This window comes from Amphiprion ocellaris, chromosome 8 (genome assembly GCF_022539595.1).
Source record: "Amphiprion ocellaris isolate individual 3 ecotype Okinawa chromosome 8, ASM2253959v1, whole genome shotgun sequence".
Classification (NCBI taxonomy): Eukaryota; Metazoa; Chordata; class Actinopteri; family Pomacentridae; genus Amphiprion; species Amphiprion ocellaris.
This window is the reverse complement of record NC_072773.1, coordinates 24,868,311-24,887,657: the sequence shown is the minus strand read 5'-3', so window position 1 is coordinate 24,887,657 and position 19,347 is coordinate 24,868,311. Positions and strand designations below refer to the sequence as shown.

The 19,347-nt window shown below is 40.1% G+C and overlaps 2 protein-coding genes across 8 annotated transcripts; one reads left to right on the top strand and one right to left on the bottom strand.

Annotated features, from left to right (window-relative positions):
• Window positions 1-226: 226 nt before the first annotated feature.
• raf1a (Raf-1 proto-oncogene, serine/threonine kinase a) lies at window positions 227-15,712 on the bottom strand. 6 transcript variants are annotated; one of them, XM_035943380.2, is made up of 19 exons: window positions 15,695-15,712; window positions 12,333-12,434; window positions 9,277-9,503; window positions 8,966-9,078; window positions 8,739-8,841; window positions 8,487-8,644; window positions 7,927-8,016; window positions 5,735-5,888; window positions 5,157-5,276; window positions 4,968-4,992; window positions 4,144-4,259; window positions 3,884-4,001; window positions 3,640-3,724; window positions 3,295-3,471; window positions 3,165-3,211; window positions 2,916-3,034; window positions 2,556-2,687; window positions 1,493-1,627; window positions 227-1,398 (listed from the first exon to the last, which is right to left on the bottom strand). In XM_035943380.2, the coding sequence occupies exons 3-19, from the start codon at window positions 9,475-9,477 to the stop codon at window positions 1,258-1,260; spliced, it is 2,034 nt and encodes a 677-aa protein (XP_035799273.1). In that variant the 5' UTR covers window positions 9,478-9,503; window positions 12,333-12,434; window positions 15,695-15,712; the 3' UTR covers window positions 227-1,257. The 6 variants fall into 6 exon arrangements, with proteins under 6 accessions (XP_035799273.1, XP_054868743.1, XP_023155003.1 ...); XM_055012768.1 differs by lacking the exon at window positions 15,695-15,712 and adding an exon at window positions 14,452-15,019; XM_023299235.3 differs by lacking the exons at window positions 12,333-12,434; window positions 15,695-15,712 and adding an exon at window positions 11,165-11,650.
• cnbpa (CCHC-type zinc finger, nucleic acid binding protein a) lies at window positions 14,516-18,707 on the top strand. Of its 2 annotated transcripts, none has more exons than XM_023299232.3 (5): window positions 14,516-14,654; window positions 16,747-16,864; window positions 17,110-17,175; window positions 17,339-17,537; window positions 17,720-18,707. In XM_023299232.3, the coding sequence occupies exons 2-5, from the start codon at window positions 16,750-16,752 to the stop codon at window positions 17,835-17,837; spliced, it is 498 nt and encodes a 165-aa protein (XP_023155000.1). In that variant the 5' UTR covers window positions 14,516-14,654; window positions 16,747-16,749; the 3' UTR covers window positions 17,838-18,707. The 2 variants fall into 2 exon arrangements, with proteins under 2 accessions (XP_023155000.1, XP_023154998.1); XM_023299230.3 differs by having other exon boundaries at window positions 14,517-14,654; window positions 16,747-16,870.
• The last annotated feature ends 640 nt before the right edge of the window (window positions 18,708-19,347 follow it).

Genomic DNA, 19,347 nt, shown 5'->3' with positions numbered 1-19,347 from the left:
GTCTGGACTGGATCCCCGTGAGGTTACACCACGTTGCCACTGCTACAGCAAACATTACACCCTGCCACAAAGTCTTGCACATGTGTGGGATTTTACTGTTAGTGAACGAGAGAAGCAGCAGAATCTGATGCCCACTACCCACATTAGCTGCTTCCATCGCTACGTTTAATCATATGCTGACTAATCAATGTATTTCCATAATAAGAACAAAGGTGATTCATACATGTTGATTTGGCAAAGGAATTTAACTTAATTTTATTAAAATATTGAATAGACAACTTTCTCACCAAGTTCACAATAAAACGTTTAACCTCCTGAAAGTGACATGATAAACAAATACAAATTAGTTTCCAAATTATTTTAAATATTTAAGACAACTGCCGACTGTCCAGCTTGTGAAAACCTACCGACGGGAAGAACTGATAAGGATGTGTGGGGACCTACAGATCAGTTTACTCAGAGCTACGAAGTCATCGCGTACTGTTGAAACATAACCGTTGTTTTTACTCAAAAATGTGCAGATTTCCATCATCGCTCATGCTCACTGTTCGTCAAGCTATAATTCATCCAAAATGGCCCAAAAAACAAAGACAAAAGAAGTCAACAACAACAAAAAAAAGACAAAAAAAATTCCCATGTCTACCCCATTTAAGACAATGCAAAATCAAATACTACTGTGCAACTAAATGGACTACATCCAACGGCTTTGTGATAAGAGGAGGTGAAGTTGTGCAGGATCTTAGTCCAGACTGTTTCCTCTTAAGGCAGGTAAGCGTAAAAAGTCCTCTCCCTCAGAACACAGGGCGGCCCCACATAAGGGTGTGCTTCACATCACAGAACCCATAATCAAGAGACGCATCTGTTTTTCTCTTGAGCTTCCTTCAATGTCCATTCATCGTTGTCTTAGGTAGGTGTGCGTGCATATATTTACAACTTATACTAAATACAATGCCAACATGAAGCAAGGCTTCACCTTGATGTATCTTATGCTAACCTCTTCATATGTACATCCAACTACAATCCATCATCACTTAATCGCTTCCAAAGTTAATCTCAGACACACTTCTCTCTGCACTTCTCTCTCTCCTCGTTTACTAACATATTGTATTGATTAACATGGGTTTATGTATGATTGCATGTCTATAGTAGCATCTTTATGAAGAGAATTTGGGCATACTGAATTTTTGGGCTAATTTGTATATTTTGAGGAGGAAGGCAAGTGTAAGGAGAGGAGGAGGGACAGTACTGTCTGAGCCTTTAAAAAACAGGCAGTCTGGTGGAGGTCAGCGTACAGGCATTGATATCCTCCGTGTGAGAGGCTCTGTGCAGGGACGGTTCTGAGGCACTGCGGTTTATCTTAGGGAGGGCATGCTGAAGAAGCTCAATGGACGACAAGATCTAAAATTCATACAAGAGACGAAAAATTAGGATGAGTTTACCAATATGCTATAAATCCAACTTGATGTCTACAGTTACCAGGAGAATAGTTCACCTGTGGAAAGAGGGGCCTCTCATCCTTGGACTTCTTGATGCAGTCAGCCACCAATCGTTTCATGGCTTTGGGGCAGTTCTTGTAGAGCTTACTGAGGTCTGGGGACAGATAGCCTCTTCCCACCATGAAAATGATCTGATGGAGTGGAGTAACAAAAAGCACATGAGACTTAGTGGAGCAGTGATCACATTTTGAAAACATTATTTGAAGTACAGATTGAAGCCAGTGCAGCTGTAAGAGACACTTGATCAATCCTACATCAGCAGTCCATCTCACAGATACTTTAGAAGCATGGCCAGTGAGTCTAAGGTGACAGACATTTAAAACACTGGAGCTATTGTAAAAGCATGAGTGCATGATCCTGCAGAGATAAAGGATGATAGGAGTACTCTATGTGCTTGCCAGATCAGCTGAGCACAAAGTCATTCTACAGTATCAAGGAGAATAAGGTACAACAGTGGATCATTGCACTACTTATGGTTTGTACAGAATTTCAGTCTAATTTGAATACACACAGTAAACTGAAGTGGGTAAAGAGCCAGATACGATCCATGCCATGCCTCGTGGCCCATTACGGGGCAAAAAATTACACACACACACACACATAGCCACGCACCCGTTTTGTCACACACATACAGGGTTGTGTTACGGGGTCTAAAATTAGACCAGTGGCTCCATGGCGCCCGGCTCTGTTCCGTGGTGGGCCTAAGGCCAGCACCACAGCCCCCTTCAGACAGCAACACAGTGTCTTTCCACCACCTTCTGGCCTGGGTTCACAGCCTGACATTGAAACCCAGGCACAGACTGCAGCTTAGACAAGACTGACTGCAGAGTTATAGCTCTGTTGGACGTTAGACATAATCAAATCTAACAAGGTGGCAACAAGTTGTAACCCCTAAGTTAACAGTTGTCGAGCACAATCAATGTGCTAGACAATTACAATTAACGTGTGTGTGTGTGGAAGACAAAGTGGGAGAGATTCATCATAGCAATGTCACCTACGTACTCTGCTGTACTGCTAAACTATTGGCGCCTAGCATAAAGTACATGGAAATGACTTTACCTGATCCCTGTTGGCTATCTGGGAGTATGGGAGCTCTCCCGTCATGAGCTCAAAGAGAACAATTCCATAGGAATAGACATCAGACTGGAAGCTGTAGGGATTGTTATCCTGCATCCGGATAACTTCAGGAGCCTGTCAACATATACCCAAAAACAAGCAGAATGGTGAACAGTTTCTAAATACATATTTTCATGTGTGTGTGTGAACTGTGTGTTAGAGTTTTTTTAGTGTCTCAATGAAGCTGTCCTCTTGCCGGAGCAGAATTACCCCTTAAATTAACACTTCAGTTTTTTAAAGTTCATAATGACAGACCAAGCTGTGGAAGGATTGCCGTTAGTGGGTTTAAGCTGTGTTACTGACCATCCAAAGAATGGATCCAGAGGGTTGCTCCACCTGATGTGAGCCGCTCCACCTGGCCTTCACCGTAGCAAGACCGAAGTCCCCAATTTTCACTGTTAGTCCTTCATGCAGGAAAATGTCTGTCCCGGTGTCAAGGAATCACAGCTAAAATACATATTGGAAAGACAGATGCTGCACTGTTTGGGGATTACGGTGCATTACAAGCTATAATCTTAAGTACACGCTAAAAAAAACCAAAAGAAAGGATACTGTTGGACTTCATGTCACGATGAATGATGTTCTTGGCATGCAGATAGCTAGAAACAAAGGAATAAAGTTAGATGATATGTCAGTTATTTTTAAGTTGGTCTATCAGAACAAGTCCTTCTCTATGACTTACTCCATGCCCTGAGCTGTCTGCCTGGCAATATCTATGAGCTGGATCATCTTGAAGTTTGTCTCCAGGACATGAATGTGTTTGTAGAGGCTGCTACCCTCACACCACTGGGTCACAATGGCCAGGTTGTCCTTCGTCATGTAGCCCATAAACAACAGGATGTTGACATGTCGTGTTTTCCTGCGACCAGAAGCAGAAGGGAAGAGGAAATCACCATACCAAAGATAAGATAAAAGTTAGCAATGAAGATGATTCACCAAGAATTTAACAGTTTTCAACTGCAGAAACAGCTGAAAAGCAAGACGGCGCAAAAAACAAAAACAAAACAGTGTTCCAGTTATTTCTTACCTCAGGACGGCCACTTCATTCCTGAATGCCTGGAACTGCTCTGGTGTAGGGTCAGTCACCTTTAAAATCTTCACTGCTACATCACCTATAACAAGAATATTCATGTATTTTTAAAAAAATCCACAAAATTCGTATGAAAAGCACTAGTGTGTAGGGTAACTCACTTTAAAATGTTGAGTGTGGTGTGAAAATGTGAAAGTGGTGAACCTGACAGTGCCCTGCCCTGTCTGTAATGCATTCCTACCATGCCATTTTCCTTTGTATACAGTTCCAAAGGAGCCTGAGCCAATGCGGGAGTGCAGATAAACCTCACTGGCCTCGATCTCCCAGTAGTAACTAGAGTCCCGCTTGTCCCGAGGCCTCTGGATTAACAGAAATAAAAAAGATGCAACTGATGAAACACAACGTAAGCATAAGATGGTATCAGGAGGTGGTCTACAGAAAGGAAGGCTGCACCAATTACTTACTGTGCAAGCATTACACAAGACTAAACACAAAACTTACAATTTTATTTTTCTCCTGAGTGTTGAAGGATGGGGCCCTCTCTCGCTGGGCAGGGGCAGGGACTTTGGATTGGGACTGAGACCAGCCAGTAGGGCTCTGGTTGGGGGAACTCCCCGCTTCAGGAATACAAAGCAAAAGAGAACAATTAAGGATGGAAGACTGTGTGAAAATAATTAAGTTCCCACCATACAAGGATTAAAAATTACAGCTAACTACTGAGGACATTCCTTTCACATGGAAGTCAGTAAGTTTTCCATCGTTTCTGTGCACTGTAAAATTTTAGCTGCTGCTCAGTGACCATTAACCAAATGCAACTGCTAAGGAAGTTACCAAATATCAACAGAAACTTACAAAATGGCAAACATACTATACGTATGGTGCATATCATATAATTTGGGACGGCCACTGATTTACTCTCAATTCTCTAATTAGGATTTCTTTACTTTAAATTCTCCCTTCAAACAGCATGATATGAAAGGCAAGGATAAAACAGAGGATGTCATATTTGAAGATGAACAAGTCATTAGTCATATGAAAAATATACAGATTGAAATCTAATTTATTCTTGTATTACTATTCTTAACCATTGAGCTTTTTGAAAATGACTATTAAATGTAACAAGGAGATCTTGACGTCAGATCCTGCCATGAGAATTTTCGACTGGACAGGCAGAAGGCTAGAGAGTCAGCGAGTCAGTGGAAAAAGATCTGAACTTGTGTGTTAGAACAATGTGTACTGGAAAATTTGCATTGAAGGTGAAGAAGGTGCAATGCTGCACTAAAGTAGATAACATAAAACCAATGAAATGCAAAGCAAGTACTTACCAGAGTCATGATCACGCATTGCATCCTGAAGAGACAAAACAGAGACAAGAGTTTGGTTAGCTTGTTCAAAGCCTAAACCACATGCTGAGCAGTCACTCATGGTTTGACTGCAGGACTAAGATATGAATGCAGATAGCCTGTTTGCAAGACATGCCACTCAGACTGCACACAGACACTCCGCTTTCTAACCTTTTCTGGACTCTCAGGTGAGGCCTCAACAAAAGACTGGGAGAAGTGCACAATACCTACTTTCCTCTTCAGCCAGAATCTATGGCACCAGGAGCTGGGGGAGGTATTCAGGCAGTCTAGCTACTCCCCAGTAGGGTACAATACAACAGGCCAGTGAGGATACAGGAGGGAAAGGGACAGAGTAAAGGAAAGTGAGGAAGCAACAATGACAAAAGTGATGCCCAGGGTTGTACCTGGGCAGAATATAGGGGAAATAGTCTACGAAGCAGGAAAAAAACTAGCGAGTCGATTGTGCAAGAACAGTGACAGAGATAAAGCAGAAAGTAGAACTGAACAGGGGAAGTCAAATGTCACATATTAAAACTTTCTAAAATAAGATGCAATCAGGGGAATTTGAAAGAGAAAAAAAAGTCAGCCCTGCCTGGGTGGATTATTTAACACAGAGGTAAGAAGCAAGACGAAGATGTAGAGAAGAGACGTATGTAGGAGGGCAACAACACTGTAAGGCATGAGATATTTTAGGAGTGGCCGCCTGAACATACAGGAGTACCCAGGGGGCCCATATGGTGTGTAGTTACCTCGATCATGCTGCTGTCTACATGCAGGGTGGTGCTAACCATGTGGACGTTGGGTGTGGAAGTGGAGCGCTGCCTCTGGGAGAGACCGCCGCCTGTGGGTGGGTAGGGTGTGGTGTAGTTGAAGGCATGAGGGGTGGAATATCGGTGGGCTGAGCTGCGAGGGCGAACAAGAATCAGATATTAAGATTGAGCTATTTTATGCGTCACCACTTCAGAATTATACTAACCACTGACATTTACAGAAAGACACACCGAATTCTGTAACTTCTTTAAAACTGAGCCACCATGGGTGTGGTGATAGTAGGTGCAGGGGCTCTCTGGTTTCATTTCTGTCATTTTCTCTCACTTTCACTATTCAATCTTGCTTTATTTATCTTGTCCCCCGCATTAGCCTGCTATCACACAATCACTCTTTGAATATACAACGTATGCTTTTCTGTTTAACCTAAACAGTACAGCAACAACAAAAGCAAAGTAAAACTGAAAAACTAGTCCTGTAGGGAAGCGGTTATTGGTCCATTTTATTGTGTCCGTCCCTTAGTGCCACTTCTGGCAAACTTGACAGTGTAGAGGTATTTTGCCCTTCATGTTTGCCAAGATCAGTGTTGGCTCAGTTGAAGAGTACAAAGCTCAACAGCCAAAAATGTTAATCTCCAAACAATCCAAATGCTAGCCTAACTTGAGATGTTCAGCTGCAAATGAAACATTTAATTTTAACAAGTTAAAACATTAACAAACATGAACTGAGCTTCAATAAAACTTTGAATTTATTTAACATTTTTTGTTCACATCCTGTTATTGGACTAACCATACTGCAGGTGCTAGTTAAAATGGGGACAGTGGTAACCCAGCTGAATGACATATATATATATATATTTTTATATATATATATATATATATATATATATATATATATATATATATATATATATATATATATATATATACAGAGATCATATTATGTCACAGTTACAAACATGGAGTGCACTCCTTAACAACAATCCCACCCTTTTGGCAACGCAAAACTATGTTTCAAAACAGTATTTGAGAATGGTTTACATGGAGCAACTTGATACTTTGTGAGTGCTAATTTGGCAGCTCAAAGTGCTTTTTAACCATTTTAAGTTCCACTGAAACAACAGACTCTTTTCACACTTTGTTACATCAGCCCTTGGCCTGGTAAGCCCCCCTAAAGCTGGGGACGTCATTAAAAACAGGATTTAATTCAATTAAGATTAAGGTTCTTATGAAATCACTACACAACTACAATTGTGCTGTAGTCAAGCATAACAAATAACATAAAATCACAATGGTTGTAAGTACTTAAACATGTAAACCCCTATTTACAGTGCCCTCATCCAGCATATCACTTCAAATATTTCCTTGTTCTCTTTGTTTGTCATCATTTGTAGATGAAGGAACATCTTGATCATTAGCTCTGTCCAACCATAACTAGAATGAAGAAGAGTGAGTGACACAATCAAGTAGTTCATTGGCATTAATCTGGACAAAAGCATTGCTTTAAAACAAAACATGGGCATTCATAATCAGTCAGACTGCACTCTCTTTGCATTAAAGGTTCTCTGTTGATTTTGTTTACCTCTACAAGTGCTACTTGAACGAGCACCAGTTTTGTTTATATCATTTACACACACGAGGACACACAAGGACACAGGTCTTTACGATGCACATGCCTGCCAGTAGTTTACCGCTATTGATCTACACATGGTGGTAACACGCCAAAATATGCAGCATTTCGGTAATAAATACAGGAAAAGGGAACATTGTTACTAGGTAAACATGGGTGTAAACAACACAGGATTTAAATGACTTTTAAAAACGAGCTTTGCAAATGTTTTATGAGGAATAAAAATGCATTAAACATTTATTGGAACTCAAGGATGCACATTGAATGTAAACAAAACTTTTGCTGGTTTAGAAGAAATGTCAACAGGGGACCTTTCAAAAAACAGAAGTTATTTCACTCCTTTCCTTTGGTCACAAAAAACGAAGGCTCAATTCAGTGAAACCGTTTTCTCCTCTATCATTCCCACAGTAGTAAAACTACAGAATGTTTTTGCAATGTCCATTTTGTTTCATTTTTGGATATACATGTATGTGAAATAAGAGTTTGTTTAAAAACACCAGGAGCATAGGTTATGGACAGACTGCAGACAAAAAGTCAGCCTCACCTTGGAAACCGTGTTAAGGATTCTCTCATACGGCGAGATGTCAGTGGCGGCAGGGACGGGGCACCGCTCTCACCAGGTGTTGGACACAACCTGAAGAAAGAAATGGAGTGTGAATAACTCATAGTAAAGCATTCCTGTGATTGTTTTAGTGCTCAGGCAAATAACAGCTGACTACTATAGACTACTGTGGTTGTCAGTTAAAAGGGGCTTATCTGTTCAATGGCAGTGATATGGATCTTTAAATGATTACCATCAGTGCTGCACCCTGCATGCAAAATAAAACTAGTAAGTCTCTATTCTGAGCAGAAACATGCAAAGTGACATATTTTAGCTTAGATATAATCAGAAGAACTGTTAAATCTTGTAGAACTTACTTTCCCTTTATATCTTATTCACACTCATTATTTTAGAATTATAAGCTTCCATCCTGATAATGTGTTGGGGTTGGCAAATATGCCTGTAAGTTGTATTTCTATAATTAATTATTCTCGATGTAATGATAAAGAACGTACTGATAATGTAATCATAGCTTTTTTAAAGTTTTACTCCTATAAACTTACAGGAGTTGTCTGATGTTGCTCCAGTCCACGCACATCGTGGGCACTTTGGTGCTGCAATGCTCATGGAATTTGTAGCCGCACGTTTGGCAACGGAAACCATTCAAAAGAAACTTCTGGCAAATATCACAGAATGCTAGTTTCAGATATGTCTTCCGAACCTGAAAATGGAAGAAAAAAGAAGTGTATTTATTTCTTTAGGAGCGACATGTTTTTTGGAGTGTTGAGGATACTGTTGATGCTTAACATACTCACAAAATTATGTGTCGTCAAAGGAACGTGATCTAAAACCTCCACCTGCAGCTCTTCCCCAATCAGTGAGGTCGAGTCAGTATTCCAATCCATTCGTAGTTTTTTACTGATTTAAAGACAAAAAACAGACATAAAACTTAACGGAATACCTAGAGCAGGTAGAAATGTGTTTTTTTATGGGCTTTGACATCATTAATAACCCTATTAAATCCCCAACATCCTGAGCTCACCTCCTTTGTCCTGGATGCAGCCTGAACACAGCACAGCACTGAGGCTGCAGACCTCGCACCTTCAGTGCTTTAATCAGGCAATTGTGTAGAGTCATACCTGGTCGCACATTTACCTGAAAGACGAAAAAAGGACACAAATTTAAAAAAAATAAATAAATAAAAAAATAGGATGTAAGCTCCATGTGTCTTTAAATAATTTTGTAGAAATACTGGATTTCTGGTGCCTTACTTAAAGTCTGGAGTAGTCAAGGTAGCAAAAGTCACAGAGATATCGGTGTGCCATCTTTTATCTCCAGTGGATATCAACTCACCACAGTGCGTTGCTGGTTTGGGAGGTAGACACGGATAGTGCTGCTCGCCTTGGAGTCAGGCATCTTGCTGTCATCAGAGGAGCGACGCTGGCAGGGAAAGCCCTGGACCATGGTTGGGGAAAGGCAGGGGCCCTCAAATGCAGAGTCCTTCATTCCGAAGCCGTTGCTCAGGGTCTTCCACGCTCCCTGAAGGTGCTCCATTAGAAAAGCCAAGTGCTCGCAATGGTCTGAAATAAACGTTTAATAATCAGTAACACATTAGTTCTTGTTCAGAGTTCTTCTTGTGCAGAGTAAGTGTCATAGTGTGGAAGACTAGCCTGTGAGAAGGAGTAGAATGGAAAAGTTTTTTTATTAGCTGCACTTTGGAGTCAATCTTTTTTAAAAGGTCTGTAACTGTCTAAAGTGCTATTCTCTATCCTCATTATCAAACACTCAGCCATGCTGTTTTGAAAAGTTACCTTTCGTTAACACTACAAAAGAAGCTATAATTGCCTTTAGTACATGTCTGTTACAATCGGTTCTAAGACTGACAAGCTTTCACAGCAGCAAAACAAACAGATTTGGGTTACGGCAACTTGTTTGATGTAATATCTAAAAATAATCTCACAAAGTGCAACCCTCTTGGATTATGGCTTGATTAGGGCCATTGTGGTAAGCAGCAAGGCTTACAAAAGTGTGACAGGAAAAGTAAAGAAAAGATTTCCGTTCTGACCTGTCCAGTGACCATATACGGTATCTAACTATAACAGTAGTTTACAGAATACTATGCATAAGGTTCCTTTTCAAAGTGAGCAGAAATGTAGACAAACTAATCCAGTCAAACCTGGAGAATCTCAGGCCACCACAGAGGTCAGACGTGTTATTTAGAGTGTATGCTTTCAACAGAATCCTTCGTCTGTATGGTCAGACCACTAAAGCTCACCAGTTTATAACATACAGCAAAGAAATGCAATATTTCCATAGCTGTAGAAGACAGGAATGACTTGAAAATACTAGTAAACTAAGAAAACATAACTTAAAAATCTTAAGTTGTTACATCTCAAGTTGGATGAAGCCATCAAAAACAAAATGCGGTCCCTCTTCTGTTTTGTTTTCACTACAAACTATGGGGCTATACATATACACAGAGGTTTTAAGGAATTCCTAGTTTTCAAATTTGGCACGTACACCTCAACCCTGCAAAACTCCCAATTATCTCTGGTGTGTCTCATACAAAGATCTGTTAACACTGCAGGCACGATTTACTGCAGTTAGTGGTTCGCTGTCACAGCAAACATACTGGTTTGCATAGAAGCAGAGAAAGCAAGAACTCCTTCACCCTCCCTACCATGCTGCTGGAATTGTGTTCAAAACAAGTGCTGTGATCCATCCAGAAAAGGGCATCAGCAGAAAATGTGTTAAATCTGGAATGAGTACACTTCACCCCCATTTGCTGAGATCTGATCTTTAGCACTGGTCAGTCTATGTAACACACATTCATGGCAGCCTTGCATCCACATCAAAGTTCCGGTGAAGCCTTCAAAGTCATAAACGTAGGTGAGATCAATGTCAGTTCCTTTAAACAGTATTACTAAACACAGTAGCACGACAACGAATAAAGTACAGGCAGGAGTTCGTGCAACTACACAAGCTAACGTTAGCTACGTGTGTTTTTTGTAAGGCCTCATAAGATCCAGTTATAACAGTGAAATTGCCCCAAGGCCCAGTGAGGCGGACTGTATCGTTAAACTTCACCGAACGGCTCCCTTCGCCCTCCATTCAATTTTCACTCGTTGAAACGGTTGTAATTCTCGGTCTTACGGACAAGCTGGTTAACAAGAACAGTTTCCACTTCTAGCACGAGTCAAACAGAGGCAATGCTAAAAGCCAGTAGCCTATACATGCTCACCAAGAGAAGTTAAAAAAGTTGTGCTCCGCCATAACTTCAGGAAAAAGTGGCGTCGGTGACATCATCATATTTGCAACGCGTTCAAAGAAAAGAGGAAAAAGTCAAAGCGAGAGAAAAGTCCAGAAAGTGCGTCGATTAAATGTCCTGTTTAAAAAAAAGTTGCATTATTGTAAAGACGTGAAGGTCACAGATGGATTTCTGTTTTCAACGAAGCAACCAAAAAAAATAAGAAAGGGGGAAAGTTTTTTTTATCGCCCAGTCGCGGTGAATGCGAGAAAAAAAGAGGAAAAATCCCGTCGGACCCTCAAAGTGACACGAAGAGGGATATTGTAGACAGTCCAGCGAAGCGCTTTCACAGGAAAACTCCCACAAAGTTGTTCGCGTCGTTTTTCAAATCAATATTTACGTTGTTCGGGAGAAGGTGAAGCGGTTTGAGTCGGTGTCGTGCGTCCGTCTGACGCCAGTGATTGAAACAGGACCTTACAGTCATAACAAGAGTTGCAAGCATCACTCACACTGCGCAACCACAGCACCAATTTAAGCCCTCCCACTTCTGCCATACTGATGTTTTCACTGGTAGAAAAATACATAGCTGATTATTTTAAAATGCAGAGCTCCTAATATAATCATATCTAACATAAACATACACTTTCAAGTCCTATTCTGTAGTCTAAGTCGCCTTTTCAGTCCGGTGATCTCCTACTTTGCAATGACTTCCCTAAAGTTACAACATATTGAAATGATTATAGTTGAAAATGGACATTTATTAAAATAAAAGTTGCAAATGTATCTTTTGAAAACCAGACAAAATTAATCTACTACCGGTTTGAAGTAAATCTATGTTAATTCCAAGTGCACCATCATCTGGAGGTAAGGAGACACTGCAATATTCATTGTGGGAAATGTTGGAAATTACAAAATTACAGTTTTTTTTGTAGCTTTCCTCGTGTTCATTGTACATATCTTAGCAAAAACACAAGAAAAAAACTGTGGTATGGCATGTGGGTTACACCTATAAATAAATTCCACCTATCTTTTTGTAAGAAGACATGCATCATTATCTCATTCACAGTGGATTTTGATGTTTTTTCCCCAACATCAAGACCAACACCACAGCTTATTCTTTCCTCAAACAGTATCAGGGTGAAACCAAACCCTCTACACTCACCATGTGTTCACCATCTCTGTAGCAGACCGGTGTGGGTCCCCTGAGGTACCCTAATCACAGATGGTTCATAGGTCCTTTTCAGCACGCTGGAGTTGACACCATCTGAGAATAAAACAGCCTTATCAACATCCTGGATGGTGTTCAGTTTACACTGCTTCTATAAAGCAGCAGTAGCAGGCAGTTTCAGGTGGACAGCAAAATCACAAACTATTCTTGTCTAACAGCAAATAGCACTGTTTGTCCTACATCTCTACATTCACAGTTTAGTTTGGTGTCCTGATTATAGCATTTTCTGACAGATATTCAATCTAACAAGTAACAGAAATACCAAATACTGTTTCTGTGAAGATGAGGGCAGGGCTTTGTCATTGTGGAGCGTTTTAAGGTACCCCACCCCACATGCAACCGTGCCAATGTGTTTCAGCAGGCATGGGATAAGATCATAAAACATCTCTTAATCAATTCAGATTTATGCACTACAAGTGATTATATTTTTACCCTCTTCATATTAAAGATTGTGAGCCACAAAAGGAAGAGCACGGAGCAGAGAAATTGCGATCTCAGAGCTTTTCAACCAAAGCCACCTTAAGACTGAGATGAATGCATCTTTCCCATTTATTGATCTGACAGAGCACTCAGGCCAGTTAGCTGAGATGCTGGCTGCTCCCATGGACTGTGTCTCTACTAGTCATCACGTATTCAAAATGTGATGCAGCCAAGGCTCATTAAAACAATACAGGTTGTACTAAAGTCCACATAGTCGTCTGTTTGAAACACATACACAACCGTGGGTGTTTGTCTTGAGTATGGCATTATTTTAGGTCTGTGCGTCTACACTGGCATTCGAATGCCAGATGCTTTAAAGTTTTCAGGTATGTGTCATTAAACATTAGGGCATTCCTTAAAAGAAATCTGTATCTGACAAGTGGTCATTTCAAGTGTGTTTAAAAAGTGGAAAGATAAAATAAGATCTACTTTATTCATCCTGGAGGAAATTATTTTGCCAGAGTACAATACAATAAACAAAGGTTAGTGGAATATACACAGTTACACAGAGGTTAGTAGTAAAATAGAAATAACAAAGAATACAAACTACAAAATGCAAGTTTCTAAAAGTGTTTGCGTGAAGTGTCTCAGTGTGTGAGGTGTCTTAAGTGTGTAAAGTATCTAGAAAAAATAAGAATTAAAATAAATAACAAAAATAAATAAGTAAATAAGATGTAAACTGTATACTAATACTAATAACAAGAAAGATCAACAGAAAATGAACTGAAGTAAGAGTAAGCAAATGTATTGCACCTATGTATTGCACTAGAAATATTGCATTTCAAAAATATAATTTAGAGTTTTTAAATTTACTTTTTAAGAAATATTTAGCATTCAGCCACAAATTTTATAATTGCCAGTGGTTCTGGCCTAATAATTCAAGGATATTCTGGATAATTTTGCTTCTGCTGCTTGATTGTTCTGACTCAAATATTCTGAATTACTTTAGTAGATTTCTTTACATTATACCAATTGCCTTTTGACTTCAAATGTAAATAAATATTTAGATCTATCTCAACCAGAACCAGATACAGTTCCTTATACAGGTTATTGTTATGATTGTATAAACAAGGCTGATCCGTCTTAGTCACTGATGTTGGTTGAGTTAAAATTGTACATGTATGAAGAACATTAGCTGAAACAGAAAAGGTAAGAGTTCAGAGAGGTCACCATATGAACAGGCTCTTAAAACTGCTCACAGTGATTATACCTTAGTATGCACATTTATCTCAAGCTTTTCCATGAATAAATTGAGGCTGGTTAGCAATTAATGGTCTCGTGAAAATAAACAGCTAAAATGCAAAGAACAGTTTGTATTTTACTACTTTATCTATCTTATTGCCTTTAAATATACCACACACACCATTTTAATTTTAGGAAAACATTGCCTGAATTATTACAAGTTACAGCATTATGTTTGATTGTAGTGGCAATAGGTGTGTGGCCAGTTGTAGTGTACGTGCATTCTTATTGTAAAACCCACAACATTGTGAAATGGTTCTCGTGTTTAGAAGTTTTAAATGTTAAAAATGAAATGAGTAAAATAAGGTTAGTCGATTAAGGGAAAAGGGACCGTTCTGCATCCACGATTGGCTGATTCATAGAGGCGGTGTCCAGACATCCTCTCGTCTGACTGGCTGCTTGCAGAGTATGTGGCCAATGACTGCGCAGGCTTTTACTGGATGCTGTGAATGACAATTCAGGAACTCCTGTTCACCACCGCATGTAGCGCAAAGAAGGAGGCGTAAACATTGACTGAGCTAGGTAGCCATCAAGGTAAGCAATAAAACGGCATTAAAATAAATTTCACCCGCAGATGTTGTACCTCTATTAACTTTGAAACTATGACGCGTTAAAAGTGGTACTAGCGAAAAATGTACCGGTTGATCGTGTTTTTTTCCGTGCACACGCACTGGTTTGATTTGGTTCGCTCTACATAACGGAGCATCGGGTTCTGGGTCCGGCCTGCTAGCGGCAGATCGTCACAACGACTTTGGTGTGTGCGCCCTGCGCGGGAAATTTTGTTTTTATGGTAAAATCACCCGAATGTCCGTGAAAAACCGTCTATTGCAAACATTTATCGCTATACGCGCCGCATCGACACTTTCTTACTCGAGGAACGGGACTGATCGTCGACTGAACCGAGCTTCTTGGTCGTGGCGGTGCGGTGGTGAGCTAGCATGTGTTAGCCAGCAGCACTAGCGTCTCGCGAGTGCGCAGAAAAATCAACGTGACTAGGCCAACGCTAGCGTAGCTGCAACCTTTGGCATTTGATTTCTGTTTTTGTAAGCGCTAAAACACCTCAGAATCATATAGCCTGCTCAACATCCTTAATATATGCGGTTTGTTCGCGCTTTTTTAAAACGAGTGGAATCAACTTACTGCAGCCTAAACCTCTGCATTGTTTATTTGCAGATGTTAAATCAACATAACACGATGCGACGTGCTGCCCTCTGAAGCTAGCTCTCCAAGTTAGCATACAATCCACGGCATGCTGTCATGGTCATTTCTGTGGTAGTCAGCGGCGTGCAGCGTTCAGTGGATTCACTTCTCCGGATCGATTTTACTGACGACTTCTATCGAGTCGAGGCCTTATTTTGAGAAACAATAAAGTAAATAGCTAATACACTGTTTAGTGACTCGCGGTGCTGTAAACTGAGGCCCGACGCAGCGTTTGCTTGACCATTCTAGGAATAAATAGCAACACTTTGTCATCATGTCTATACAAGGCCATTTAAATCCAGCTGCCTCTTTTTGTTACCTCACGTCGCCTTTTGGGTATTTAGTGCGAGGAACTTGATTATTCATTAACTCACATTCTTCCTGACTCGATGTCTTCAGCGCTGTCAGCAAACTGAAGTTTGACCTATGGCGATCACAGCATGATCCCACTGATGAAGTCGAGTAAGTTAGCTTCGTAGTTAATTGTAGTCTGATGGCCAGTTATGATAGATTCTGCTGCAGGAAAAAAGTCCCCTCCACCCTCTGTTTTGACCGTAGATTAGATCCCCGTGGTAGTCATAATGCTAGCCAGACCATACGGGTGTGTGAGTTGTGCCATGATGTTGTTTGACCCACACATTAAGAATTTGTGTTAAAATCATTGTACTCTTAGGAATTTTCCAAAAGATGCTTGCAGTTTTGGCCACTCTGCAGAAGCATGTGGTATTTATATCCATGTTGGCTTGTTTTGTAGTGGTGTAAACAAAAAAAAAAAAATCAATAATCAGCAGACTCTTACGGTAATTATGTCATAATTTAATGCGCCTTTAGAGCCAAAGCACATTAAATCAGTGTAATGAAGTCATTTAGACAGATTTAGCCATCAGAGACAAGAGTAATGTGTTTTGTTAATGTTTTTAGGTTTTAACATCACACTAAGCAGCTTAATTGCCATACAAGAGAGTGCCCTGTAAGCTTTATCCAAGCCAGAGGGCAGAGGGGAGGAAATAAAAAAATAAACTGGTGTCCATATCCTATCAATGATTTAGAGCAACAGGTGTGATTAGATCGACGTCACTGGATTACAAACAGTTGGAATTTTTTTTTTTTCAAGCGATCAAATCTGGCACAGAATAAAATACCCCTGTCCATCCACGTGCTTCACAGAATTTGGCCTTTTTAGATGGTCAGAGCTGGGTTTCATTATGACTAAACCTTGTGGAAAATCAGGGTGGTGCATGCCAAGACAACATCCACATTCCCCTTTGGAGAGAGCTGTCTTCCTTTGTGTGTTTGGTGTTAGAACTTGGTAAGATAGATGGCTGGAGAACAGCTGAAACTGGTGCAGCGTTGACGGTGAGGTGGTAAGTGCCTGAAACCGAATGTTGTTTATTGATGTGTTTTTTTGTTGTTTTTGTTTGTTTAGGTAATGGAGATGAGCAGCAGCAGCAGTGAGTGCTTTGGATGTGGCCGTTCTGGTCATTGGATCAAGCATTGCCCCAATACCACTGGTCAACGTGGACGTGGCAGGGGTCGGGGACGAGGCAAGGGTACATTATACTATGCTGGCTGCACTTAGTATAGGATCAATATTACAGAAGTTTCTCACACATGCACATATGTGGAGTTTTTTGGTTGTTGTTTTTCAGCACAGCATTTCTTAGTTGTATATTGACATTAACCCTAGGAGAAACACTTAAGCCACTCCAGCTATACTTACAAATAAAATGCAAATTCCAACTTTGTAGTCCTTTTCATTTTTGCATACGCATTTGTTTAATCTTTACAGAGCTGTTCTGTTATCGGTGTGGAGATCAAGGACACATGGCCAGGGACTGTGACCAAACTGAGGATGGTATGCATTCTGGTTCTAGTTAATTATAATATGCAGTGCGCTGACTGTCTAAATTTTATTGATAATATTACTACTTCACATTTTCTTGAAGATTATCAGTTCCAGAAGCTGGAATGACAACAGTTGCTATTGTTTTGTTTTGTTTTTTTCCCCTTCTGTCCAGCGTGCTACAACTGCCACAGGAGCGGTCACATTTCCCGGGACTGCAAGGAGCCCAAAAAGGAGAGAGAGCAGCTGTGCTACACCTGCGGCAAAGCTGGCCACATGGCCCGCGACTGCGATCATGCCAACGAGCAGAAGTGCTACTCCTGCGGAGGGTTTGGCCACATCCAGAAACTTTGTGATAAGGTGAAATGTTACAGGTATGTGTGGACTTTTTTGCCTTATATTTTTGAGTTCCAATCCAGTGTCGTTTTATATCTCAATTATCTATTTCGAACCTTAAATTAACCTCATTGTGTTAGCACCATAGCTTTTTTGTGTTCACTTTAGAGAAAATTGACCTTTATTATCCCTCACTCTGAACCCTTTTTGTTTCTTCTAGGTGTGGTGAGATTGGTCACGTTGCTGTGCATTGCAGTAAAGCCAGCGAGACTAACTGCTACAACTGCGGAAAGGCGGGCCACCTGGCAAAAGAGTGCACCATTGAAGCCACCGCATAATCAGTGCCCTCTGTTGCCCCTCCTTTTTTCAGATTGATGGTTGGTTGTATTATTTTCTCTGAATCCTCTTCACTGGCCAAAGGTTGGCTAACAGAGGCTAGTCCCAGGCCAGTGAGCCTCTCAACATGTAATACAATGAAAGGGGTGAAAAAAATATCTTTCTGCATTCAATACAAAAATGTTTTAGTTTGGTAGCGGTGTTATGTATAATGCTTTGTTAAAGAACCCCCCTTTCCAAGCCACTGGTGATCAGAGATGAATAAGTGGGACTAAACATATGGGAATCTATAGGACCTCTGAGCTTGTGGAAGTGAGTCTCAGTAAAATGAGATAGAAGAAGGGAGTAAATGGAAACCAAACTTCCATGTATGGTTATTTTGGTTTGTTTTAGTGGGTTATGAGTTGGCCAAGAGAGTATGACATGGAAACCGTTCATAACATGATGCATTTCAGCCCTACAAGCAGCTAAGTGGGCGATAACAAACTACATGTTATATTACTAAGATATAAAAAATTTTGGAGGTATTAAAAGAATCATTCTCTTTTATAGAAATCTGTTTACAATTTAAATATCACTTGGTAGTCCAAGGTAGACTTTTTCCTTTTAAAAATGGCTTTGGAAACTTTTTTTTTTACCTTGGCAAAATTTAACATCAAGAACAGTTGTCAGAGCAGCAGAATTAGGAGTTATTTGGGAATGAAAAATGTTTTCACAGAAATCAAAATGTTATTTTTGTACAATATCACTTAGACTACTGTATAAATACCATTTGCTTGTACTCAGTTTTTAAGTCGGAAGGAAAGTGCAACTGAAGTCCTAGAAAATAGAAATGTAATTTTAAACTATCAATAAAGCTGGAGGAGCACGGGGATGATCTCTTTTGTCTGATTTTGTGAAACAGAGGCACACTTTGAATATTTGTCGTATTATGATGCGTTTCATTTACAGATATTTTAGAAGTGATGATCTGTCCATCTTGTGGAAGAAGACAGTCATTTTGAGCTACTTAAGTCTTCACAAGAATGAAAATGAAAAGTTTGATTATCAGGGGAAATTGCCCACAATCAGTATCTTAGAAATATAAAATACACAAGTAGAAAAATGTCCTAAAAATACAAACGAGTAGAAACGACAGAAGCATAAATGTAAACTGTATTTCCTAAGAAAAGATTAAGTATACAATGTAATAAATTGTGTTATTGCACAGAAAGATGAGCATACAAAACAGACACTGTTTTCTTTGATCCACAGGCATTTTGTCCTCTAATATTTGCAAACTGCTACTTTGTAAGTATTTTCGCTCCACATCTGCATCTGTGCAAATACTGATTTAGGTGCATTTTTTTTTTAAATCTATAAATAAACTGGGGGCTTTGATTCACAATGCATGTGGGATTAAAGGTGTATTTGATCACAAAATGATGTTTTCCAGTAAATGGAAGCAGATGTGGCGCATGGGGACAAAACTGCTGCATGTGGGATAAAGGCTTCATCAGTGTCCATGTTGTG